This window comes from Equus caballus, chromosome 4 (assembly GCF_041296265.1).
Source record: "Equus caballus isolate H_3958 breed thoroughbred chromosome 4, TB-T2T, whole genome shotgun sequence".
Taxonomy (NCBI): Eukaryota; Metazoa; Chordata; class Mammalia; order Perissodactyla; family Equidae; genus Equus; species Equus caballus.
The window spans coordinates 20,227,360-20,254,557 of record NC_091687.1 but is presented as its reverse complement, the minus strand read 5'-3'; the positions used below and the strand labels follow the sequence as shown (position 1 = coordinate 20,254,557).

Here is a 27,198-nt window from a genome sequence, read left to right as displayed (position 1 = left end):
ATGCGGTGAGCTGTGAAGAGCCAGAAATGTATTTCTTGTTGCCCACTGCCTCCACCCACCCTTAAATCCACACTTTGAAGTCAAAGACTGAGACTTAGTACCCTGAGTCCAGCACTGCTTGGACAGGAGGCAGTCAGTCTGCTGAACTGAACTGCTGTGCTGGAAACATCGTATGCCTACGATCACAAATGATTCTCAACTCAGGCCACACCAGCTCAAGGCCCGCCACTGCCTTCTCTGAGTGGCGGAGTCCCAAGGGCCTTGTCTCATAGTCGTGTGGACTTCGTGCAATGGGGCAGACAGAGGATTTGGTGCGTTTATTTGTTCTATCACTACAGAAGGAGCATTTCAAAATGTGTACAAAAGGACTCTATTCCTCCAGGGGTATACCCCTTGTTCACAGCTAAGCAGAAATGATTTAACATCATCATAGAGGCAGACTGGAAATACAACTGCATTTTCTCATTTACAACATGTATTTGCCAGAATAGCAGTTAAAGACCTAAAGCTGCATTGGATACAAATAAATTGGACCTTAACAATCACCACACACAACATTGTAAAAAAGTGTATTAGAAAGTATTGGAAACAATATTGCATATTAACATCTGGTTACACGTGTTCACAGTGAATGCTATCGCACCAACGGCATATGTGCTTCTTTTTTCTGATGCCTGTACATCTTAAATAAGTCTGATTTTGGTTCATTTTAAAGTAAAAAAAAAACCCGCATTGAACTGAATGAGAGATATCTGGATTTTAAGTAGAGTTGAACCTTCATTATTGCCAGAACTTAAGAAGTGCAGGATAGAGAAATACATTTGCTTCATGACTTGTCTACATAAGTCCATTTCATCTTGCTTTTGTTTTGGCAAGAATATGACACTATAAGAGTCACAAAGTAATCAAAGCAAAACATGAAAAAGCACAAAAATAGGAAGAAAAAAACCCCAATCTGACATCTCCATAACAGGTAGCTCTCTTTCTCAACGAAGATTCTAAGATCCCATTACATGGTTGATCCTAAACTGGAAGTGAAACATGCTGGTATCTGAAGCGAGTGGTACTGGGACACACCCTTTGGAGATAAAGCAATGATAATGCAATTCTTTTTAGTGACTCTTCAATGAGGACCAGCCCGAGCTCTAAGGTACATGTTACAGCAGGGACCTGGGTGAGGGGCAGGTGTCCAGAATTTTCAAGTAGACGGAAGCTGGGCGACAGGGGCGGGGCAGGAACGCTACATAGCAATTTCTCATTGTGATCAACATATCAACCTGCTCCTAGTGACCCTCCTTTCTCTGATCTTTATTTTAAACACATGGAGAGCACATGAAGCTTAGGGACACTTCAGTACACAGTGGTTCCCAAGACACACACTCACGCCATCAAGCAACAGAACAAACCACAGAACAAAAAGGTGGGAGGTCATGCAAAATCCTACTTTTACCAGGTAGAAGAAAAACAGTAACAGCTTTTGGTGCAGAATATGGCCAGCTTTCAGACATAATTTAATTACTTGTTGACACTATATGAAACTTCCTTTAAATACAATAGTCTCAAAGAAAAATGGTGTTACAATACAAAACCACAACAAAAAGTGTGTAAATAGACAATTATCTTTGCTATAAAAGGCAGTAAGAAGAAGGGGAAAGCATTTTAGAAAAGAATTCCTGCAGCCACTATTTACAATTCTGGGTTAAATTTTGTTTGAAGCCATGGGGAGAAATAACTCCTTTCAACCAGTTGACTGTGGGATGGATGGAAAACAACACAGCAGGTGCAATTGGCCAGCAAACTGGAACTCTAAGAAGTCTTTCACCTTGAATATGTACATTCGGATGAGGTGTATCTTTCTCTGTAATTGCATACTGAACTACAGCTGTCAACAGACCAGCTCCTCTATCTGTTCCTTTATTCAGTGCATCAGTGTGCCACAGTCTAAATTATTACCATTTCGTTTATTTCCAGTTCCAAAATCACAGACCGTTTTGTAAGCAAAGAAATCCATGACTCAAGAATGATATCTTTGTGGACTCCATCCTTTCAACAAAACTGAAATGCACATGAGAAGGTATGTTTCTGAAGACTGAAGGGGGATAATTCATTTATAGAATTTATAATGACTCCAAAGGAACAGGAGTCAGGCTCCAGACTGATGACTAGGATAATGCTTCCAGTGTTTTCATCTTTGGAAGACTTCCTAGACATCTGATTGGCTTAGAATTCATTTAGAGCAGTGATTCTCAGCTGGGGGCGATCTGCTCCCCAGGGGACATTTGGCAACATCTGGAGAAATTTTTAGTTGTCAATTGGGAGTGCTAATGGCATTTGTTGGGTAGCGAGCAGGGATCCTCCTAAATATCCTACAATACATAGGAGAATCCCCCACAACAAAGAATGATCCAGCCCCAAATGTCAACAGCACTGAGACTAAGAACCCTGGATTTAGATTAAATTTGGAGGTGTACAGTTGTTCTTCTGTTTCTTCATGTTCCCCGTGGGACAGTTTTGGTGAAGACAAGTACTGTAAACAATTGAAATTGTATGCTCTTCCTTCTCTAGGTGGTTGAGATGAATGTCCTTAATGACAGGGTTAGTCTTGAGGGAGACCCTTCCTGATTTGGACTAGAATCCCCAGACACCTCAGTGGGGCCTCAGAGAGCATTCCACGTCTTAGCATGGATGGGAAGGGCTCTCCCCTCCAGTGTCACTGGCCTCTTTCCTGTCAGACCTCGTGGTCTAGGCACAAGACTGCCCTGACCTTCCAATCCCCTAGGGAGAAAGGGCGTAGGGCCATGCAAACTATTTATGTGTGAGCACACAGCTGCTTTGTCCTTATGGGAGAGAGTTTGAGATTGCTTGAAAGTTTAGTTTCAAACAGGTAGGTTCCGTGTGTTAGCAATGTCTGCTGCGCTTCACTTGTCATATTTCCTTGATCTGAAAATTAGTGGTCATTCTGAATCCTTCTTTCACAGGTTTTAAAACAACAATAATATACAGTGATGTCAGGTAAAGAAATTTACCAACAGTAAGATATCCAGGCCTGTACCTACAAACAAAATGTGTGCTTAGTTCAAATGAGGTCTAGCATGGGTCTTCTGTAGGAAAACAGGCTTCTGGTCATAGGTAGAACCAGCCGGGGAAGGAATAAGTATCCAAAGAAATGAGTGTGGAAGTTGGTTAATAAAGCTTTGGTTTCTGAGGAATTTTACCGTTTGAGAGGTTCAAAAGAAATCATGGTCCAGATTTCAGGACTGGTGTTAAAAATGTAGTGATAGACTCATGGGGCCATTAAAGGCACGGGGATGACAAAGCAGAGCCCAATGGTCTCCAGAGGTGCATTCATTCCACCTGACAACAAGCCCAGAAGGCGGAGCAGTCCTCTGAGCAACATCGTAGAAGTATGGAAATCAAGAATGAATCTAAAAGGCTCTCCCTTCCCCTTCCCCTTGCCCAGGGAGCCCAATAGTCACAACTTCTCCCCGATAATTTATTTTCCTGCAGAATATGACTTAGGACAATCCCTTCTTTTGACAATTGCCGCCTTTCAGCCCTAGGTGCACGCACAATTTGCAGGGCCTGCTGTGCTGGGGCACTTCCCAGGTCTGCTCACCGGCAGTGCTCACCAGGACAGCCACACTTCAGGGGCTGCACCCACTGCTTCTGGGGCCTTGGAAACCATATCAAGCATGTGATTCTTGTGCTTAGCATGGGAACTAGCTCCTTCCTTCCCAGGTTTTGGCCTGTTTTTATAAAATTCTCTCTGAAAACGACCAATTGTTTGGAGGAGGGGAATTCCAGGAAGCCACAGGTGGGGGCTTTCAGCCGGCAGTCTAGGAGAACATCCAACAACACAGCAGTTTGGGGGCTCCAATTCTAACCCTGTATCTAACAATAAAAATCTCTTTGTTTTCAAAAGCAAATCAAATCCCAACCAACTTAGAAAAACAAAACAAAACACCACCAGGAATCAAAGCTCAATGGTCTTGTCCAGTCTGTGCTGCTGCCAGAAGGGAAGGCAGTGGCTCTGTACTCCCTTCGTTGTGGGGTCCACGCAGCAGAGGAGGTTTAGCTCATGTGGAAGCGGTGCTCCCCCCGTGTGATGTGGGATGAGAATTCGTACCTGTCCTGGCTGTGGTAGCCGCACATGTTGCACTCAAAAGGATCACGGAAGCCGTGGCAACCCATGTGGATGGTGTACATGACGTGGTCCAGGAAGAGCACCCTGCAGTGTTCGCACTTGTACACCTTCATCTGCTCCCCGCTCGTGCCGATCACCCGGAAGGCGTCCTGGGAGCTCTCGGAGGCTGCCCTCAGCACGTCGTAGGCAGGGTGCTCCTCCTTGATGGACAGACCATTGCGGGCATGGGGGTTGATGTGGTTGGTCAGGTAGATGAGGCTACCCCGCTGCTCCTCGGTATTGCTCTCGGTGTCTGTGGAGTCTTGGCAGCTGTTGCTCGGGGACGCCTCCCTCTCGGAGGACACTGACTTGGCCTTGGAGAGCAGCAGTAGATTCTCCACGGCGCTGTCCTGGGCGGAGTGGTTGGACCGCGCAGGGCCCTCAGGGTGGGGCTTGTGGAGCTGGTATATAGGGCTGATGACTGGGCCTACCTCGGAGCTGCCCGGGGGTGTCTGCACCAGGGGGCGCAGTGACTCGGCCCCCAGGTAGCTGATGGCGTTATTGATGGCTTGGTCCATCACATGGGTCTGCATCATCTCATTCTCCTTCTCATAGCTGGCACTGCTGTCATAGGGCATGTCCGACAGGCACTTGTCCCCTGTGGGAAGTGGGTGAAAGTCAGTGAGGCCCAGATTTCCTAACTGTGTGGCAGCAACAGCTGAACTCTACACCCAGGCGGGGCACCCAACCTTGCGGTGTGCGTAGACATGCAATATGAACACCTCCCAAATAGAGCAGGGTGAGCTATCTCTGCCCTGTGGGCACAGAGAACAGGGATCTGCCTGGGGTTGGCATTTAAAGAAATCTTGTTGGACAAATTAACAAATGAACAGTTGAACCAAAGACAAGTGTGTCAATTTAAACAGCAAACATTCAAATGGACTAAACCAATACTTGCCTTTTACTATGGATGGTATACTTAAACATTATTATATTTAATTTAAGATTAATATTTAAATGATGTATTTTCAATATGGTGTTCTAAGTATTTTAAAATAACTGGTCAATTTATCATAAATTTATTTAATTAAAATACATAATTATATGATTATTCACAATAATGTGCAATATATTTATTTAAAATAATATTATGTGACATTTTAAATTCATAACGTTAATGCTCTAGAATAAAACAATCAAAATATATACCTATATATTCTTTAAAATAAAACGATATCATTCTCATCAATAACACAAAGCTGGCTCTGACTTGTGGTGAGAGTTAAGAGGATATTCAGACTTAACATCTCCACATGCTCCTGCGCCTTGAATTCCACTTGCCTGCCAGTCGCTGGCAGCACTGGAGCCGCACGCTACAGAGAAATGTGGTGGGAAGATGGTGGCAAACCTAGGGAGCTACAGGGAGAAGGTGTGCCATTCATGTGTTCTTTCAAAAAATTAGTGAGCATGAGTGATGCCCAAGGAATTACTGCCAAGGACTCGTCAGCAATCGAGCTTTGCCTCAAGAGACTTACGATCTAATATCACAGTTGTTAGGACTAGACAAGCTCGCTTCCCCAGGAAAGGTGAAATCTGAGACCAGAGCTGGCTTCTTGTAATTAGCTTTTGAGTAAACATTTCCATTAAGAAATAAAAAATGAATTTCCTTGAAGATTCACTTTCTTGACATATTGGTTATAAGTTCAGTATGAAACGATGGCTTAACTAGCAGATTTGTTAATAAACTCTTCGCACTCTTATTGTCAGGGCTATTGATTTACTTTCCTTTCAGTGGTGGTTAATTAAGAAGTCAAACACATGAGGCCATCCACAGGCATGTCTAAACTGTCTACATTTTTCCATCACTCTGTTCCTTTCCTTCCTCGAACACATGCTCATCGACTGTCTACCATGGACCAGACAGGAGGGATAGAGAGGTGAGTAAGTAAAAATGGGCCCCATCCTCTTCAGCACACAGCTAAAAGGGAGACAGAAATTGAAGCAGGCTCACACAAACAGGGCATCCCAGTCTGAGAAGCCCTAAGAAGACAAAGGAAGGCTCGCTTCAAGTGTCATATGGCTTCTGACCTAGGAAGAGTCAGTCAGGTGCATGGGGTTTTGTGTCCTGGCTCTGGGAGCAGCAAGAGGAAATCAAGGGGAGGAGCCTGGAGACGGTTGTCTAGTGAAGGTGGTGGGGCCAGAGTCCGGGTGGGGTGGGGCAGGGGCAGCATCAGGTCGGTAGGCAGGGCTAGACCAAGCTGAGGCTTTGTCCAAAGGGAAGTGGAGGCTACTGAAGGATGTGAAGGAAGGAAGTGCCCTTCTCAGTCACTGTGGGGAGAACAGATTGGGGAGGGGCAAAAGTAAGGAATTACTTTCAGGCTGTCCGGAATCAAGGTTTTGGCTGATGGCAGCTGGTCAGAGCGGTGGCAGGAGGATCCCCACGCTCTACGCTGACACCTGACATGGAGCTCTGCTAGTTCTTAGCAACAGAAGGATAAACTACTCTGTAGTTCATAAACTTACTAAGGGTCCTTTTTTTAAAAAAAATCTGCGACCATTGATAATTGCCCAGGAATATGCCCCATCCTAGTATAAAGTATCTTCAGTCTCATTTCATGCTTTGTAATGGATATTTATCACTTAAAGGCCTGGCTTCCACTCATTCTAATCTACTGGTAGTCAGGAGTGGCACATGCCCTGATGATGGTATAGCGTGATCCCTGCACCGCAGAAAGAACACTTGCTGGTGGCCAGTCATACCCTCTGCAGAAACGCAGCAGAGTGCAATCTCTATGCAAGCTGGGCGGCAGGGATCACAGAAGTGGTGTTTCTCCATTAAGAGTTAGACGAAGTAATTGGACAGCATTACAGAAACCACATCACTTTTTCCTGTTTTTGTGTTGAGGTGCTAAATGTCTTGTTACGCTAACCTCAGAGCAGAATGAATCCATTCTGGCCTGTACCTCAGCCTATCCCTCTACCAAACCTAATCTAGCAAGGAGAGAGGGGGAGGGGATTTTGTAGCCAATTCTGATAAATATAAAAGTGCTTAGAGCCCCACCAAAAATTGTGCTTTCCTACCTAATCACCCTGTTTCTCCCCAAAGTCATGGTTCTGTGGTTGTGGTTTCCCAAGCAATCACTGAAGTCTGTTGTTTTTAAAGTTGGTATCAACAACAAATGGACGTAGGAAAAAAACAACATATATTTCAGATTACCGTGGTATATTGAAACTACCCACAGAATTTCTCTTCCCTAATACTCCAAAAAGTGAGAAAAATAAAAACCCACAAAATTCACTTTGGCAATCAGCTACAGAAAGTAACATATTCTAATGACCTACATATTTAAAAACGTCAAGGAGCAAGGAAAGATAATTCTAGAATGAGATATATGGCAAAGCCTGGCTGCTGATCTCAGCCACCAAAAACATTAAGTATAAATCAACAAAATCCTTAGCAGTTTCCCTAATATCCTCATATCTGTAGAGAATCAATTCAAATAGGTGTCTTTTTCCACTTCTGATCAAAAAGCAGTTGGAAACTCTGCTAGCAAGAACCAGGTGACACTAGACAAGTGAGCGGTGAGGCTGGCTTCCTTGACAGGAGTGAAGTCGCAATGCTGTCCACTGAGGGGAAACGGCCCAACATCCCCGAGTATTCCTTTGTGTGCTGGGACACTCCCCAACCAGTGCAGTGATAACTGGTGTAGGGCATTGAAGCAAATCGCAGAATGAGGGAGGAGAGCAGAGAGAAAGTCTTTTAACAAAGACTGCACTTTGCCTCACCTGAACTCCTCCCTTCCCATCCTTGGCATTCTTTCAGGATTTAGAGAAGTCAATAGCTCTCACAGGAAAAAAAATGTCTCAGATATAGTGGAAAGAATGTTGAAATGTCAATCAAGCTATATCAGCCCAAGTAGAATAAGCAAGATGAAGAGAAATGTCGTGGTTACTGTGAAAATATTTTCTAGCAATACAATGGAAGAAAGGAAGTAAAACACAGACCAATGAGCCCATCCTAGTATGAAAGCTTAATTTAAGAGAGAGAGGAGATGTCTCATAATGGCTTTGTGACATGGACTCAATAAAAAAAAAATACTGAAAGACAGCATGCTAAGACAACAGAATGAGAAGAAAGAGATTTCAAAGCTCAGGAAACACAATGAGGTCCACAGCAGTATTATTACAGAATTAATATATGGATTAGAGGCAGCAAGTAGTATAACAGAAACTACCAAAAATGGAATTACTGACACAGAGGAAAAACAGAAGATAATAACAGTGAATAAACGTGAAAAAGAGAAAAAAAACCAACTTAAAGAAATGTTAACAGATATGGAAGACAAATTATCCAAAATTGGGACACCTGGTATCCCTGACTAGAGATCACAGTAGACAGAATAAAAGATGAATACACAAAAAAGAGAAATCATCAGAGATAAAGGCAACAAAAGGGAATCCCCAGATTAACATGGCAGGGAATTTTTATTCAGAATGCAAAACCTCAAGACGCATCCTAGTTAGGGTATTTGAGGCTAAGCTCAGACAAAGAACTCTTCCAGCATTCAAAGAGAAAACGGAAGTCTGGCCATCAGTCCTCATGGCAAGATCTAACCGGTTCTCAGTGGGAGAACAAGAGTGACCCCACCCCACACACACACCTTCAAGATGCTCCTCAAGTAGAAAGGGCCACAGGCAGATACCTCAAACACAGACAACTGTGGAAACAGAGCACCACAGAACCTTCCTGAAAGAAGCTGCTTGGATGTAAAGGCCAATTTGTGGAGAGACTACTCAAAACAAATAGAAATAGTACTAAAAGGACTGGGTCTATGTTGAATCTATTTAAATATAGAGTTAATAATTAATAGTTAAGCTATATATATAATAATTAATAGTTAAGCTATATATATAATAATTAATAGCTAAGCTAGGATTAGAGAATAGAATGTGAATATTATGAAGCTGGACAATGTAAAAATAATAATGAACAATAATAATAATTAAAAATAATATAAAAGAGCATTTGGAAGTGGCATATGTCTTTATTTTTCAAACCAGTGAATCAGCAGATACTGCCTAAATAGAAACAAATGAATTAAAAAATGACTTGAAGGTCCGAATGTTTTTCATAATGTATCTTCTTAATCTTGGAAAATCTTAGAAAAATCCTTTAAAAAATAATAGTTTTCTGCGAGAAAATATTTACTTGAAGATAAGCCAGCCCTCCAGTTTTTGTTGGTTCTTGTCCACCTCTTAAATTTAAGACATGTAAATATGATACTTTCATTTGAAGTAGCATCTATAATATGATAGAATCTTATAGAAGTATTTCTTTCACATGTATCTATCCATGTATTCATCATCCTATCCACTCACACACATGTGAATAGAAAGATATTTAGAATGATGCTCAGCTACTCTTAATATTGGTAATTTCTGGATGTCGGGTTTTGAGGTGATTTAAAAATAGTCATTTTTGCATTAAAATTCTTTATAGTAACCACATGTCATTTTAATAATACAACAGTTTTTTCTTGAAAAAGAAGAAAATATACCAAGATAATTATAATGGGTAGCAGAAATATTGATCATTGTAATTTTCCTCTTCTATTTCCTGTTCCCTATTTTAAAAATTTTCTCATTACAATCAACAAACAGACTAAAAACAACAACTGGTAGTGCTATGTAATAGTATCCCTTTTCTGATGGGCTTCATCGATCCTGATGAGCTGTATCTGATTATTCTCAGAAGAGGAGATCTTTGATGATATAATGGTGAGGAATGTTGCTAGCAAATACTTATTTACAATTATGCCAAAGATAAATTAAAAAACTGTAAATCACAGATCACATATCAATTAAGCAAAAATATGTGCCATTCGGAGCAATATTCACCATGAAAATAATATCATCTTACATTTTTAAGGTGCTTTCTAGTATCCAGAGCACTGCCACACCCATCATCCCATTTGATCCTCAGAATAGCAATGGGAAGGAGGCAGGGTGGGAGGCATCACACTCATTTCGCAGCTGGGGATGCTGAGTCCAGTGATATACTCAAGGTCACCAGCCAGTCATAGCTGGAGCTGGACCCTGAACCCAGGTCTCTTAAATGCAAACCTGCAGCTCTTTCAACTCCACCACTATTAGGCCAGTACATATGATGATAGCTGCATTCCTACCACTCTGTCTGAATTTATATAAAGGGTAAACTCAACATCTAGAGGTTAAGAGGGACCCTAGAGATCCACTTCCTTTTTTATTTTCGAGATAGAGAAACTGTGATGAGTTAGGAGTGGTTGATTGAAATCCCATCAAACTGAAGTGAGGGGAGTCATTATTCCTCAGGGCAAGGAGAGGCATTATTCTGGAGAGGAACTGCCAATCACCAGGTTCTAGGTAAACACCTAGCGGATACAGAGCCGCTTCAGGCTTCGGAGCCCTTCTTGCCAAATTCTACTCTGCCATCCTCGTCCAACTGTTCCCAATACACTTCTCCTGTGTACTCCACTTCTCCCCAGGAGACTGCTTTTTCATCTTAGGTTTGCTTAATCAGAGCTGGTTTTCTTTCCATTTTTTTTTTTTTTTTTTTTTTTTAACATGGAAGCATCTAAATCTCAAGACAATTAAATTGTGGTCTCACCTGAGGTGGCCATCGTAGTTTCACAGAGTCTCATTTGGTTTGAAGTTTCTAAAAGCTAAAAGGGGCTGCACATGTTCATTTTCAAAGCCCTTGGCATTCTCCAGTTTGCCAGCCTGAAGGAAGAAGTCACGCCCAGCTGCCCACGGTCAGTGACCCTTAGCAATCCCTGAATACACTTGCTGCTCTGTCTCTGCTCCATCTCTCTGAGCTCTCTCTCCCCATCACACATTGCCTGTCAGGGAGGAGCCTGGATGAGTGCTACCTTCTCACCTCAGCCCGCTGTGACTGAAATCCCACCACCAACAGCCTACCCTCTGCACCTGACTCATTCCTACTCTGTTCAGGAAATGGAAGGTCTCCCTTGCTCTCACCATCTAAAAGCTCACATTTATGTGGGCAACTCCCCACATGGTGTCTCTAGGCAGTGGTTTGCAAAAGTTTTTTTTAACTAAATCCTTCCTTCCCCCACCCCTCCCAACCCTCAACCTATGACAAACTTCTATTTAAAACCTGATCAAATGGAGTCTATTTTCAGTGCGAGAGGGAAGCTGGAGCCCCAAGAACTTGGCCTCTGCATTGTCCTCCTGTCCTTTCCTGTAGGACAGCAGGCATCCTCTGGAACCCCAGGCTTCATTAACCATTAACTCCATTCTACATTCATCTTTTCTCTCAACACTCATTTCTCAGGCTCCCATGTGGCATCTACATCAGGAAGTCCTTGAAACTTAGCAGATCAAAACCAGAACTCTATCTTTTTCCAGAACCTGGCTTTATCACTTCTGCAAATGGCACACTACTCTACTAGAGTCACCATGATTCATGGTTTCCGTCACCCAATTCCTGTGCTGACCCTTACATTCCACTCTCACCAAACTTCCCTCGTCCATACCTTCCTTTCTTCATGCCTATCACTACCACCCCAGTGCTCTTCTTTTTCCATTCACTTATTGGCACTTTCCGTCTCTGTTTTCCAAGATGTTGCTCCAATTAAAAATATGTCAATGGTTTTTTCTGCCTACCAAATTAAGGATACATTTCTTACCTTGGCCTTCAAAGGTCATTCATCCTGTGCCCAGGGTTTAGTGGGACTTTATTTTTATTGTTTCCCTGAGAGTATGAGTTAGCCCAGAACATACCCTGCTCCTCAATCATGTCCCACATGTCCCCACTCCAGCCCCCATAACCAGCATCACCATTTCTCTTTATTTTTATCTGCCTGCCCAGAATTATCTCCCATTCTTCCATTATCAGTAATGTGCTGAAATCCTATTCCTCCGTCAAGGTCACTTTCAGCTTCATGAAACTTTTATTGATCCTCTTCCCTGGATTTGACCCTCTCACTGTGATCCTCTCCCCTAGACAAGACCCTCTCCGCCATGGTCTCTTTCCTGGATATGACTCTCCCCGCCATGGTCCTCTTTCCTTGACCTGACCCACCCCCATGGTATCTTTCTCAGACATGACCCTCCCACCATGGTCCTCTTTCCACATTAGATAATAGTTGACCTTCATATTGAGGGTTTCTAAATGTTCTCACATCCTTGGTGTTAATTTATGTTCACAAAAATCTGTGAGATAAGTAAAGAATGGAACCAAGGCTTGGAGAGGTCAAGTAATTTTGCCACAGTGAGAGTGTTAACATGTGGCTGTGCACTGATAACATCAGGTTGGTCCCCAAGCCTGGTGCATTTCTACTCTTACATCTGACTAGATGTCATTCTTCCTGCACTTACAGAGTCTGGCCATGGACCGTGGTTATAGGAGCATTTGTCTATCATCTACACTGGACAACAAGCTCCTGGAGGAAAGGGCTACCCCACTTCTTCTTTTATCCCTCAAAGTATCTGGCACAGGTAGAGGTTCAACGGTGAAAATAGCAATCTTAGTTGTGTTCCCTCTTCACTAGGCCCTTCTTGTGGGCCAGCTACTGTGCAATTGTGTCCATTAAACCTTCAGAGTTGCCCACATGGGAGTATTATGAGCTCCATGTGAAAAATGAGCATCTGAAGCTTAGAGAGGCTGCTCAGGCAGATGGTGTCCGGGCTGTGTGGTGAGCCCCTGGCTGAGCCAGGCCCACGCTCCTGACCCTGTGCACGCTGACTCGGCCACCCTCAGATGGACACGAAGTGTCCAAAGGTAGATCTCACCAAGTGTCCTGGGCACTGCAAGACCACATCTAGGAAAAACTACTGGTGGAAGATTTGTTATTTTTAAGAGGCCTAGTGGAAAAAATTCTATGATATTTAAGAAATGTTGAGCTTACCAAATTTTATTTTTTAAAAATGAGATTCTCTTTCTTTCTTCTACTCTCAACTAATTACCACCTGAGTCTAAAACACCCGCGTAGTTGTTTTTTAAGAGACAGCAAACGTTTAACTCTTACCAACAAATTTCTGAGGCATAGAGCTCTTACGTTTGGCGACGTTACTTGCTAGTCTGTCCAGCACGAGGGATCTTTCTGATCCTATCTTGCACAGGTCTTCTGCCATTTCACTGTGATTAGCTTCTTCTTTAATGACTAAAGTCAAAGACAGTTAGAGAGGCCAGTTTAGAAACGCTTACTGTGAAAGGATTCAGTTGTGTCCAGTGTTAAATCTGACATTTGTTAAGTGCCTACAAGAGCCAGGCCCTTCGAAGAAATTATTTCTAATCTTGCCAGCAAACCTGCCAGAGAGACAGAGACCAACCACAGCCACCTGCTAATGATGTCTGGACACCACGTATCATCCCCCAAGACCAAAGGAAGAAGCCCCACCACTGTCACCAGAAGCTGGACTGCGATTAATTAATTGTGTCCCTTTGCCAAGTCCTCTTAACTTTTCAAAATACTCCCAAATCCACTAACTTAGTTTATCCTGACAACAGTCCCCTGAGAATCAAAGAACGGTCAAAGCTGGAAATGATCGAAGGGTCCCACTCCATCTACTGGCACAGCGATGTGAGATGCAAAAGAAGCATGGCGGCTCAAAATGCTCCAGGAAATCCTGACAACACGGGGAGAGAACCAGAGCTCTGATCCCTGAACACACAGCCGTTGAGAAAATTGATTAACACCTGCACACTGGAGAAAATCTAGAAATTGTGGAGGTAAATATTGATGCAGGGACTATTTCTCGTTGATCTTTATTTTTCTCTATTGTCCCTTTCTTTCTACAATTGAAGATACAACTTTGTATCCTGCATAATTTCATCTATATTCTAGTCTTTATGGTTAGACTTTTGGAAATTTAACTCCTTCATCTCCCTGCAATTTATCCTAATGTATAAGGAGCTGAAAATGTAAACTGATTATCTTCCAAATAGCCAATCAATTCTTCTAACACCATTTCTGAACAGTCCATTTAAATCCCACCTCCTGTGCTCCCTCCTTTCTTAGATATGACATGCTGACTTATCACAGGTCTTCGGAAGTTTATCCATTTCCAGTATTGATTTGCCTGTCTATTCTTCATAGAGTTCCACATTATAGCTACATTTTAATATAGCACTGGACATCACTCTTCTTTTAAAAAAATGCCAATTCCCTCATTTATTTTTCCAGAGACACTTCATGATAGTCCAATAACATTTACAAACCAATGTTACGTTAAAACCATGCCTTGATTTGGGAGGATACACGTGTCCAGTGTCCAGCCCTCTCTCCCTATTCAATCTTCCATGTTTTTTTTTGCCTCAGTGTGGTTTTGTAGTTTTCTTAATTATGTCCTGCATTTACCTGCTAAAATTATTTCTAAGTATTTTATGTCATTGCTATTATGAATGCCACTTTGAAAACACATTTCAAATCTGTTACTATCGTTGCTATACATAATTTTTTAACATCTGAAGTGTGTGTTTCTTATTTAATGGGCAAAAATAATAGCTCACACCCTGATTTATATAGAGAGACACATAAAACCCTTAAAGTCCAATTGCACTGGCAGAATTCCTTATGTGTCTGTCCTTCCCTGCAAAGTAGGGCACTGGCGCCTGCCCAGGGTGCCTGCAGCACCTCTAGCGGGGTTTCCACTCCAACAGGCCACGAGACCTTCTGGGACCCTCAGAGTTGTCACACTGAGGGACAAATGGGGCCAAAGCTCCAGGATCGCTGGCTATTCAACCCTTGATGCACTTCCCTTAAGGGCATCTAACACAATTTGTGCACCTAAGGCTCAAGAGAAACTTATGTTTTCCGAAAAGACATCAGGAAATTATAACAGGTGACAAACAAGTCTTTTACTAAATACAATTATATTCAGAGAAATTAATCTTTTCTACATCTTATAAGATAGGCTTTGTTTGGACCTAATCCAAAGGAATGGCCCCAACCTGAGTGGGATTAGAGGGCCAAGAGGCTGCTTGGGTGTCCCTCTGAATTCTGATGGGAGCTGGTCTTGCGGGTGTGGGAAGGACAGGAGATGGGAGATGCACAGCAAGCTAAGTGGCCAAGGCCCCCAGCCCCCTGCCTGCCCGCCGCGTCCCAGATGTAGTCTTGCAGGACTTTGGTTAAAGTTTGCCTATGGATTCCCTCAACACTCCCTTCAACCAGCACTAACTGCACATGAGAAGCCTTCTTATCTCCTGGGGATAGGAGCGTAAAGCCATCACTGTGGTGTCCCAAATAATCCAATCACCAAAGGGAATAAATGAACATTTTCGGATTACATTGATTCTGACCACAGGGTTAAGATTTAATATATGTATCGCTGACAGACAAGCTCACTGACATCTGCAGCCAACAGAGGAGAATTAGGTTTCAGGTGCGAATCCTTCGGAGACCTGAACTTGCATGTTCAGTGAAGTGCACGATGCACGTCTCTGCTCCCTCCTCTCACATCTGCTCCTTCTCTCGGGCATCTCTCAGAGCAGTTCCGTGAGGTTGGCCACACACGGATTATCACTCCCACTTAAGAGACGAGCCCTGGGTCATATTTAAAAACAGATTTAGAGATGAAACCAGAACCCAGGTCTCAGTGAAGGGATGCTGTTTGTCCCCTGGAAGAAGGTCTCAGCCTGCTGTGACTTCATGGTCTGCTTCTTTAGCAATGAAAACGGTGGAGAAAACCAATCGACTCTGTCCATGTCTCTTGTCCATTTTGTCTTCTCAATTCCATGTGTATAGTTTTAAGGGGAAATTCAGATTACTGTATTCAATAGGGATTGGTATTGCCGATAAGTCCTAAGTAAATATCTGTTGAGTGGATAAACGGCTTATTTAAACATTAATCAGAAGTATTTACTTCCAAGACCCATCAATTTATTTTTCACAGAAAAATACAATATCTGAGTATTTACATTTTATTTTATTATAATTCTCCTCTCATCCCTTAATCTCCTACCTTGGGGTCTGGCCACAAATTGATAACTCATAAATTATTATTATTTTAATATCTAGTTTCCTTTCTTAAACTAACCTTCAATACCTTTCCATTCTAGAAATAGACCTTAGACTTTGATAAAAGCTAAACAATAACTTAATGGAATCTCCCCATTTTACAGGTAAGAAAATGAAGGTCCAGAGAAATCAGCTGTGAGCCCTAGATCGACAGCAGGTAGGTGGGGAGACAGCACAGGCCACGTGACACGCTGCCTCTCGATGCCAATGATACTGGACTTTCAGGACTTCATTCTGACCATTCTTTCCCCTGCCCCCATTTGCATTAACGATCTGAGTATTCCTGAATGTACTTACTACTACTGAAGTGTACACTTAAAAATGGTTAAGATAGTAAGTTTTACGTCATGTGTATTTTACCACAATAAAAGAATAAAATAAAATTAAAAATTTGAAAACAATAATCTGAGTGTTCCCTGGTGGATTTTCCATTATGAGCCATTCATTAAGGTCAGAAAGCCGGGTAAGGTTCAATAAATTCTGAACTATTAATTTAACTTCTACTGCTCAGTCCAATGATGATTTTTGCAGTGCTACTGCTAAATGAACAGTGTTTTGAACGAGGTTAGCTTCAGTTGATCTATTCGCCAATTTCTTATGTCTTAAAAAGTCAAAAAGGTGCCTTTTATAACACTGCCGTCCCTCTGAGTAAGGTCAGCCTCCTTCGGCACTATCTCTTTCCATCTTTCACTTTACATTATCTAAGATTGGAGTCAAGTGCCATCTTGTAATGCAATATACAGAGAAGCATCAAAGCTCATAAGAAAAAAGCAACTTTTCCTTGAATCCTCTGACACCCGCAATACTGTTAACTGTCAGGCTTACTCCCTCGTTCCAGGGAGATGCTGGTGCCAAAGAATGGAAACACCGCCTGAAAGCCCGTATTTGATCAACTTCATGAAAACACTTTTTAAAGAAAGACTTCACATGTTATTCTGATTACTAGGCACAAGGAAACAATCGATACTCCAGGTTAAAAAAAATACCCCCCCCCCCAAAAAATCCCAGAACTTTCAAGGGTCACTACTATCTTAGAAGCTTCCCCAGATGTCAAGAGGGAGGAGTTTTAAGGTCAAACTATTTCTGGTGGGATGAAGACGTGGAAAGTAGGGAAGGAAGTGTAGTGTGCTCCTAGTGAAACTGTGTGATTTTAGCGGGCAAAAACTTCCCTCCATCCCAGGGCGGCGGCGCAGCAGGCCTGCGTTGTGCTCCCAGCGCTGCGTGCAGGGGGCCTTCTTCGCCGCGTGCTGGGGAGGGAGAGCCAGTGCCAGGCTCGCCTCGTGCCTTCAGCGCTTACCTGGGTACAGCGTGCCTGGAAGGCCCATGCTCTGCAAGTAGTTGTGGCAGCGCTCTTTATGTTCCTCTAAAGAGCTTCGCTGTTTATAGCTTCGGCCACAATATCCACATTTGTGAGGTTTACCAACTGCAGAAAACACAATTGAGTTCAAGACCCCAATTAAATATCGGCCTTAGGTGTAATGGGAATGCATGCAATACAATTATTACCAAAAAGTCAAAAAAATTCTACTCTTGAGAGCTAAAAGCATTATGGACTCAGTCAAAATTACTGAATTTAAAAATGTTAATGCCCAGGGGTTTCCTTGATTGTACTAAGAACGCCTGTGACTTGTTTCTTCTTAATTTGTCCACTGTACTGACTATCAAATTCTCACCTACTTAAATCACAGGAGTCTGTCCTTTACCTGGAGGAAACGAACCACCGCAGTGTTAGAATGTGGATTTGAACAACTGGACAGAGACGTGAGGAAGGGCCCCTGTTGCTAGATAATATCTGGATTCACCTCTTAAAGTTGGACTCTTTTGTCCATGTCTCTGCTGGGGGCCAGGTTTGGCATGACACTGGCGCAGATCTAGTGCAACCAAAGTGAATTCAATTCCAGAGTGCTAAACTGGATATTTTGAGGTCTCTAGGAAACTAGAGTGGATAAACATTTTATTTCCAAAATGTATTTTCTTGTTCTAACTTAGAAAAGTTCTGTTTTCCTCCCCAAAGAACTTAAGGATAGTGTGGCTTCCAGATCAGCCCTGTCCAACAGAATTTACTATGAAGACGGAAGTGTTCTCTATCTGTGCTGTCCAATATGGTAGCCATTGTGTGTTCAATAGGGTGGCAACCAGCAATATGTGGGTATTGAGCATTCGAAGTATGGCCAGTGTCACTGAGGACTGAAGTTTTAATTTTATTTAATTCTAATTGGTTAAAATTAAAATTTAAATACCACATATGGCTATTGGGTACTGTATGGAGCAGTGCTGTTCTATACAATGAGTTTAGTTCTTCTTGAATTTTATTGAACGGTATTTTAGGAGAAGATGACTAGTATGAATTTGCATCACATCTAAGTTTAAAGACTTTAATAGATAACATTTTAAGAGATGACATGGATAAAGGATCTTCACTTACTTATATAAGGGATGTAAATTTCCATCCTAAGACCAGAATCTTCTACTTCCTTCTCATGTTATTAGAATTCACATATTTGAGCATATTACATAAAAATCAATACCATCCAAATAGGAATGTTTGGTAAAATGATTCAACCAAAGTTTATATTGGTTAAATCTCTTTCTTAGTTGAACAGAAGCTATGGTTCACAACGACTAAGAGGAAAACCAAAATTTGACTTCTGGAACATTTAATAGAGGAAGAAAGGGATCTTTCTTTATCTGCAGAAAATGTTGCATCCCTAACATCAGGTAAATAATGTTGAAATATACAATGTTGCCTAAAATTGCACATTTTATTGAGTACTGCCTTTACAAATTAATATAATGTAGATAACCACTCAATATCCTTTCTTGAAAAGCCATAACTTTAGCAAATTCCTATATATATGGCATGGTGTCTGAATACCCATTTTTCTGAGTATATGATTGATTTTAACCCTGCAACATAAGAACTAAAGTATATCTTGAAGCACAGCCCAGTCTTCTGCAGGAAAGAAAGTCTCTAGCTATGTTTGCAACTTCCAGAAAAAACAGCGAAGAAGGAAAGGGGATCCTTTCCCTACCCTACCAGACTGCCCAAGCTCCTCTTGTCATCAGTATGGGACAAATTCTATAGCTCTATCATCACTGACGTGTTGATCTTTGGAACCTCCGGCCACCACCAGTTGCTATAAAGTTGATCATGGTTTTCAGTGGAATGGAAGAGTGACTCTTTCACAATGGAAACCAATGTGGCAACACTTGAGTTCGCAGACAAAGGCTGAGTCTTCATGTCACTCTAGTGAAATTATCTTGTAGAACCTAAATCACTGCCTTTTCCAAGAGCTACATGTCAATGGTACTTTCAGATGATAGAATCACCAGCAGCCCTGGATCAATGATGGTTTTCTCACTACGGTATCATCTATTAGCTCATCAGTGGGTCCATAATAGAAATAAACTGTCTAAAGTCTATCACTGTTATATATAATTACTCAATAAATTAGCCATACTTAGAGAAGGATACCATCATCTCTCAAATGACATAAACAGGCATGGAGCCAGAAGAACCTAAAATACTGCATTAGATGTTCTTAACTTCACAACAGGAAAGAAAGGAGCAGCATCTTTTAAGGACTGACACGCAAGTGGGATTTCTGTTGCAAGTCAGAGGAATCTGGGGATTACGATGATATGGTTGGTGCCAAACTTAGGACGAGCCTGGTATTTTCTGCCTACATGGGAAGTTGTGCTTCCTATTAACCCCAATGTGGTACTACTGTGAATTGTGTTGATGTCTATTTGATCCTTATGAATGATACATGTGAAGTTCTTGGTCCTAGATCCCCTGACTAGGCACCATATGCAAACCATATAATTGTCACATCTGAAGCCTATTCAGACCTAATTTGTCATTTAGTTCCTTGCATGCCTTCACCTCTGGGTGGGACAACACACATGCTCCTTATTATCAACATATGTAAACATTTAAAAATGCTCACTGTCACGTTGTCATCATCCCACTTTGGGGATCTGTTCTCCCTGTCCCCCGCAGCAAAGCCCTCCCCAACTCTGAGCATACATCCTGCCCCCGATGGGGAGGTGGTGGCATTGGCCCTTCCGTTATCCCTTGCTGACCTGCCCGCTCTATTGGAGGAGCAACTCCTTGGCTCTGTATAGCTCCTTTCTTGGAAGATTTTAGGAAGCTCACCCAAGTCATCACAGTTTTCTTCTTAGGAGCATTTTGGGAGCTTCCTCCATGCTGACTATCAGAAATGAGACCAGAATGAGAGGAGATGGCTTAGCTGAACACGTGAGAGAAGTAGCATTCCCAGGACCCTGTGACTTATCTCCCTCTTGCATCCTGGATGAACTTACAGGTACCACTTGCAGGAGAAGACCAAATTTCAACAACACTTGCTAAAATGTGGATCACTCACAGAATTACACATTCATCTGGAACTTCTCTGAAGGTAAATTTTAGAAACGTACCTTTTGGCATCGACTCAAGCTCCCCCTTCTACCGGAAGTCTCTCCCGACACCTCCCAACCCAAGACCTACTGTCCCCTGTCTGTGCTCCCACCATCCCCTTGAATGCCTGTGTCATGGCGCTTGTACCCCACCTGTCTCTGGGGTGCTTAGTGAATGCGTGACAAAGAAATGACACAAGGAAGAGGGCTCTAAAACCCAACATTAACTACACTCATCGCATTTGGGGGAGACAGCCTGAACCCAGGTGAGCCCTCCCCAAGGGCATGGCGTCCCCTCCTCTGGGAGGTGCCTCCTATAGTGCTGCCTTGGGGATGTCAGGAAGGAGCTGATCTGAAGCTTCTTCCTTCCCATAACGCCCTGCTCAGCAGAAGTCGAGGATAACCAGATAGTTTGGATGGTGAGCTCCACGAGGGCAGAGGTGAGGGCCCGTCATCTCCCGCTCCCAGAGCCTTCCAGGGTGCTATGTCAAATATCCCTGCTGGATGGCATGCGCGGCACAGCACACAGGCCCTACACTTTCTTCCTCTGACCTGGAAGATTATGGGGCCACTTGATAATGAGATAGCAAAGAAGACGTCTCAGGAGGCAGAAGATCTAATCTAATCAAAGGCGGATTTGTGCTTCACAGGTTGGGAATGTTTCAAGAATTGTTGGGTGTTCATGCTAATCATGATCTAGCTGAGACTCTGGATTATTTGGGGTGCATTTATTAGAATCTGGTAACAGCTCCAAACTGGCCTCTCCAACTGAGGCCTCCACTGGCTTCTGGTGTGAGAGTTTCACTCGGGCCCAGTCGGGGTGGTGTGTCCTCAGGTAACAGGCATCCACCCACTCAGGACAGATAACGGCAGGCCCTGAACCGTCGTATCTATCACCTTTCCAAAGAAAACTATCCCAATGATCACCACTGAAACACTGTGTGAAACCGTAATAAGTGTGGCTTAACAATTGACATAAGGAAATGCATCTGGAAGCTGTTCAGGCACAGCAGCACACTCAGTACAAGTCCAGCTGGCAAAAGCCTTTTAAAAAAACTGCACTTACCTGACAAAACGGGATGAGGAGGCCTCTTTTGAAATACTCTAAGGTGAGACTTCTGTGTGCGTGATTTCCCCACCCACCTTCTCTGTCTCAGTGGAAAATCAGAGAATACAAGGGAGAGAGGGGGAGACCGATGGCACAGTCAGTGGCAGCCAATCCCCGACGGAGGGCTGTGCCCCGGGAACAGGCCAGCCAAGAAGGAGGGCTCCTGTGCACATGCGACGTGGGGCCCTGGGACACCTGGGTGGCCTCCGAGTCCCTCAGAGCCCGGGCCTTTGCCCAGAGCACCTACCAGAGTGCGTCCTCAGGTGGCCCGTGAGGGCATCCCTCCGGCGGCATGCGTAGTTGCAGAGGTGGCACTTGAAGGGCTTCTCCCCGGAGTGTAACTTGATGTGCCGGAGCAGGTTGCCTTTCTGAGTGAAGGAGGCCCCACACTGATTGCACTGGAAAGGCCGTTCTCCTGGGAGGAGAGGAGGGACAGTCGGTGAGACAAAACTCGGCGCCGAGACAAGAGGGGGACGCGGCGAGAAAGTTGTTTCCCACGGGGCCCGGTGACTTCCACCGGCTGCAGGTTTGATAGAACATGAGGCTTTCAGACTAAACCTGCCAGCTCCTTAACGCTTCACTGGTTGGGTCAATTTGATCTGAAAATCTAATTTTTTTTTCCTAAATCAGAATGGCACATCACAATGCAAATTCAAACTCATTTAAATAAAGTGACTGCAACATTTTGTGATGAAGAGCCACTCTTCCTGATCAGCAGTTTTGGAATAAACCAATATCCAATTTTGCGTGTTGTGGCATTTGGTGGGGTTTTTAATGTGGCTTTTTTCAAAGGGTCTTTAAAATATGCCACTGAAGCAGCAAAATAAAAAGGAAACTCATTAAAAATGCATTTCAGGATCACAAGTTCATTTCAGCGTTACATTCTTATATTTAAATGAAAGGCACTTCATTATAACAGTTATAATAACTTCTTTTCATTTACATTTTCCCTGTATCCTCCCTTTCAATTTCTTCTCCATTACCTGTCTGTCCCTACGCAGGCAAATCAGGAGAGAGACAGACAGAGGGAGTGTGAGGAGAGAGCGGGAGAGGGAGAAAGATTGAATAAAATTAGAAGTTAAGAAACTGTGAAGGAAGCTCCACATCATCCAGAGAAAAGTCCCGAATCTCGCTGCAGCAGGGCATCAGAATCAGAGCTGCACTGAGGTTTCTAGCTTTCTACTCTCCTAGCAAATCCTAAAATCTTTAAGCTATTATTGGTCTATATTCACAGAAGACACCTTATCCTTGCAGTACGAATCTTCTAAGGGATGCATTTAGTCGCTATTAGGAATTCTTCTGGGGGTGGCACTATGGAGCTGTGACTACGGAAACATCTGAACCTCTCCTGTGTGTGGCAGCCTGCGTTCCCTCCATTCTGGATCCAACAAAGGGACAGGCAGCTATCTGTGAGAAAGAGGCATGCTATCAAGCAGTCATAGGTCCGAGAATCTAAATCGATGAAGATTTCACTCAGCGCTCACTGAAAAGAGTGCTCCATTTGTCACGTTTAAGTAAACATTAAAGCTCTTTTGAAGACAAATGCATTTTTTTAGACGAAGAGCTGTAGGTGACCGCGCAATCTGGTGTTGAGATACCATGAAAATATACTTCCTACTAACAACTTTCTCTTAGGAAAAAAGAATGTATTAGAATGTATATTTAACAATTTTCCTAATTGAGTAACGTGATTTTGGCGAACAAGGCAGCACTTATCAAAAGCGACTAAGTAGAAGCATATCTGGCACTACCAAAATCTACACCAGATTAAATTTAAAAGTTTGTACGGCACCTGAATTTTAATGATTATCATCATTTTTATTTTTAAGTGGGCAGTGTAGATGTGCTATTGTAAAAATTGCAACTAATTTACAATCAAATTCAATTATAGACCAATTGGAGGGATACTGATACTAACGAGGATGTATTCGGTATTTTCCCAAGTCTATGTCTGGATTGGACTTGGCTGAGCAGAGAAAGGATTTAAAGTCAAGCAGGTGGGAAGATGATGGTGAAACTAACTATAACTAGATCTCTGAGCTACAAGCCTGTATTGCATGAGGAGATTAAAATAGCTGGTAGCAGGTAGCCCCGAGGAGCGTCCAATAGACAGAGATCATTTAATCATCTATTAGAAACCCTTCTGGGTTTTCATGGCACACACGTGCATGAATGTGCGTGTTCAACTCCAAGTGGACAAAAGGAAAAGAGAAGTAACGTGGTCACTGTGTGCAGGGAGACCTGAGGGGTGGGGGAGAATATGCCTCCAACCACAGTTCTCATTCTAACAGGGGGGACCCTCAGGCTGGGTGTTCCAGAAAGACAGTTGGGAGATCTCATGCCATAAAAATGCTTATGATAAGGAGGCACGACACTCCTGGTGACACGAATGTGTTATGTTGTGACCCAAAGATAGTGAGCCCAACCCTACGCTGTGTGAAGTACCCCTTCCACACTGAGCAGGTGCTAGAACTCTTTGCTTCTACTCAGGTCTGAAGGCTGGAGGGAAAACCCAGGTAGGACCCTGCAGTGGAGCCAATGTCTTGGAAGGAGCAGCAAGTCAGCCGAGATAGAAAGGACAGATCATTACAGCCACGTCCTTTCTCAGAACAGGGCAGGAAGGAGGTCGTTTCTTCAAGAGTGAAATCTGTCTTCTACTTTGAATCAATAGTTCTCGTGTGTCCTGCTGTGCCTGGTGTCTTACTCCTGCTGGCAAGCTTTCCTGGAAATCTATTTGTTTCTTATTGTCAGTGCTTGCACGAATATGTAACACAGGGAGGGAATGGGGACTCCTGAAGAAAGTGTTCCCTGAAGCGACAACACAGAGCGTCCAACTCAAGGTAGTTTCCCTTTGGAGGTGTTGACAGGAAAGGGAGATGACTCCGGAGCTGGAAGATAGAATACGGCCCACGTCATTTTGTGTTCTGTTGGCCAATGTCAATCGCTTCTCTTCTGCAGGTCAATAGCTTGCTTATTGTAGCTAAGTAAGACCAAGTTTCTCCAAGGTTGTACTGTCTTTTATTTAATCGAGATGAGGACTTTAACATCATTAATTCAAAATTTAGTTTTTAATCCCAGTGACTCTATAGATGGGCCATTTCAGGGATTCTGTAAGAATGTTTGAGCCTTTTTAAATAACTTAATTGGGTAAAAAAGAAAGTCTTCATGGATGCCTACATTATAAAATTTCTGAGGGTATATCAGAAGGAGAATTAAAAAATATACCTAAACTGCAAGAATTGACGTGGCCCTATTGCGACCACACCTTGGAGCAGCATTCCAGTTCCATGCTGTTATGCAGCACGGTGACAGTGCCTTCTCACCTCACAGGTGGGAACAGAGTAGGCACAGGACCATATGGAACAACCGTAATTCAGACACTCATCTTGATCTTGATTGTTTAAAAATCTCATCATTAGGAATAATGCTGCACATTTACGTGGCCGTGTTTCCCTGCACTTCATGATTCCTTCAGACCACTCTTCCCTCTAATTCTCACATTTACCCTGAGATGTGGGCGGGAAAACCATCACTACTACACTCGAATTAAAAACATGAAACTGAGCAGTGAAACTAGGGAAGTGGGGTGGTGGTATCAACGAACCACTTAGACAATGACACCAACGGCACCTCACCGAGGGGGTGACACGGGCAGAGGCGAGGGTTCTACCAGGGGAGACTGCTCCTGCAGTCTACCAGGGAAGGAAGCCCTGGTGTGCTGGCTCAACTCGGTGCTGGGCACTTGCAAGTCCTGCTTCCTGGGGGAAATTTGTTAGGTGGTACCTAGTCTCCCAGATGAAGAGCCCTCTGATACGGGACTGTCTAGTTTGCTACTCCACTGCACCAGTGCCACTATCTACAGGTGCTCTGCGTCCATGCTCCAGCACCCCCAGGATCTTCCAGGGTCTGAATCAGAGGCCGCAATTTCACAGGATGCCCGAGTGATTTATATGCCCTTAATGTTTGAGAAGCACTGCACTAGAAATGGTTTAAAGTTAGAGACTTCAGGGCAGAGTCGGTGGTTAGCAAAGCATGCTTTTCTAACACATATCACTCAGATCCTAGGAAAATGAAAACCTTTCTAGCATGTGCAGCTACTCAAACCTGGTTTGGCCAGTGTATTTCTGCATCTGCCTGTGACCCTCTATATTTATGCAAGTGGAAACGCATTATGAAGGCAATCCATAAGTTCATTGTTTCAGGTGTTCTGTTTTTAAATGAAAGGCGAGGCAGGAACTATAAAACTGATGGTGTGTATGTCCCTAGTTCTGGAATTTACTTGTTCTGTGAGTGGAGAGCTCTGTGTTGGTGTGCACTTGGCACTTAGCCGCTATTAGTAGGGAGAGGTTGGCTACCTCTCCCAGGCAAACGGCTGGGCTACCCTGCCTATCTATCCTTGGTAGGTTTGTTCTTTAAACACAATTATTCTTTTTAGCAGGGCAGGCAGTCATTATATTTTGGCAATTTAGTATGCCAGAATTTGATTCATTTATCAAATATTTATCTAAGACTTTTCACTGTATAGTTAGGTTTTACATGAATTAGCAGGAAGGTCCACTCCTCTATCAGGAGTGTATTACCACGGGTCCCAGTGCATGCACTTCAAGGTCCTCATTGCAAAAGGGGAGAGCATGATGACTCTCAGGCAAGCCTAACTTAGGGCTGGAGGTGATCGGTTTATTTCCCTGGATAATGTGAGAATTAAGGGACACGTTAGGAAAAGTCAAGTTTGCTTAATTTTAGAAGTTACGTTTTTATTGAAAAGGAATGTTTAGTGAAAATAAACGTATTTTATGATTTTCCAGATGTACTACAGATAAAAGGCATCATTTTGGAAACTGCCCTGATTCAGATATAAAAACTACAACTCCACAAAGATCTGCATTCTCTGACAGTTTTTTTGCTCAACAAATTTTCTGAATTCTTGTTAATTTTTGATAATCATATATTTCTTGGCCCCAAGTAAGAATCACATGATTTTGAAGCCGCCTTTCTCACTTCCCTGAGATATCTTATGAAATCTGTTGTGCCTCCAAAGCATGCTTTTCCTCTGATTGGTTTGTTTTTCTCCTGTGGAGTACAGTGGCAGATACTGGCTTTATGATGACCTACTGGTGCCAGCCCCTAGACAAGGATGACTCAGGGTTTCCATTTTATGTTTAAACTTTCGGTGACCACTAGAGTTGGTGAATTTATTGTGTTTTGCTCAGCCTTAGGGCAAAACAGTAAAGTTTCTGTTCAATTCAAAAAGTCACTTTACGAACACAGTTAAAGGTAAAATGCATCCTCATTAATACTGTATTTTGAAGATTGTCTAGTGCCATTAGTGGTGACTTGACAGTTTTGGTGGAAAAATATGTGGCTGGTCAATTGTCATGAGGGAGCACTGGGGAGCATGGAGGGGGACGGACCAGGACTCTACTCCCCGCCCCTCAATGTGAGAACATCTCAGGACCTTGAGCACAGACACCCAGCACTAGATTGTCCTCATTCCTTCCTTTTTGGACACAGAATATTATATTCGCTTA

The 27,198-nt window shown here is 43.0% G+C and overlaps 1 protein-coding gene across 29 annotated transcripts in view; it reads right to left on the bottom strand.

The window, feature by feature from the left end:
• Window positions 1-302: 302 nt before the first annotated feature.
• Window positions 303-27,198, bottom strand: part of IKZF1 (IKAROS family zinc finger 1) — a 97,427-nt gene continuing 70,531 nt past the window's right edge. For 7 of the 29 annotated variants that reach the window (XM_070264409.1, XM_023639051.2, XM_023639050.2 and 4 more), the window contains 4 exons: window positions 21,918-22,085; window positions 17,441-17,566; window positions 13,153-13,287; window positions 303-4,781 (listed from right to left, as the gene is read on the bottom strand). In XM_070264409.1, the coding sequence (XP_070120510.1) occupies window positions 4,072-4,781; window positions 13,153-13,287; window positions 17,441-17,566; window positions 21,918-22,085 (1,139 nt within the window). In that variant the 3' untranslated portion in view covers window positions 303-4,071. The remainder of the gene's footprint in view (window positions 4,782-13,152; window positions 13,288-17,440; window positions 17,567-21,917; window positions 22,086-27,198) is intronic. The other 22 variants (XM_023639058.2, XM_023639053.2, XM_003364763.5 and 19 more) reach the window with 6 other exon arrangements.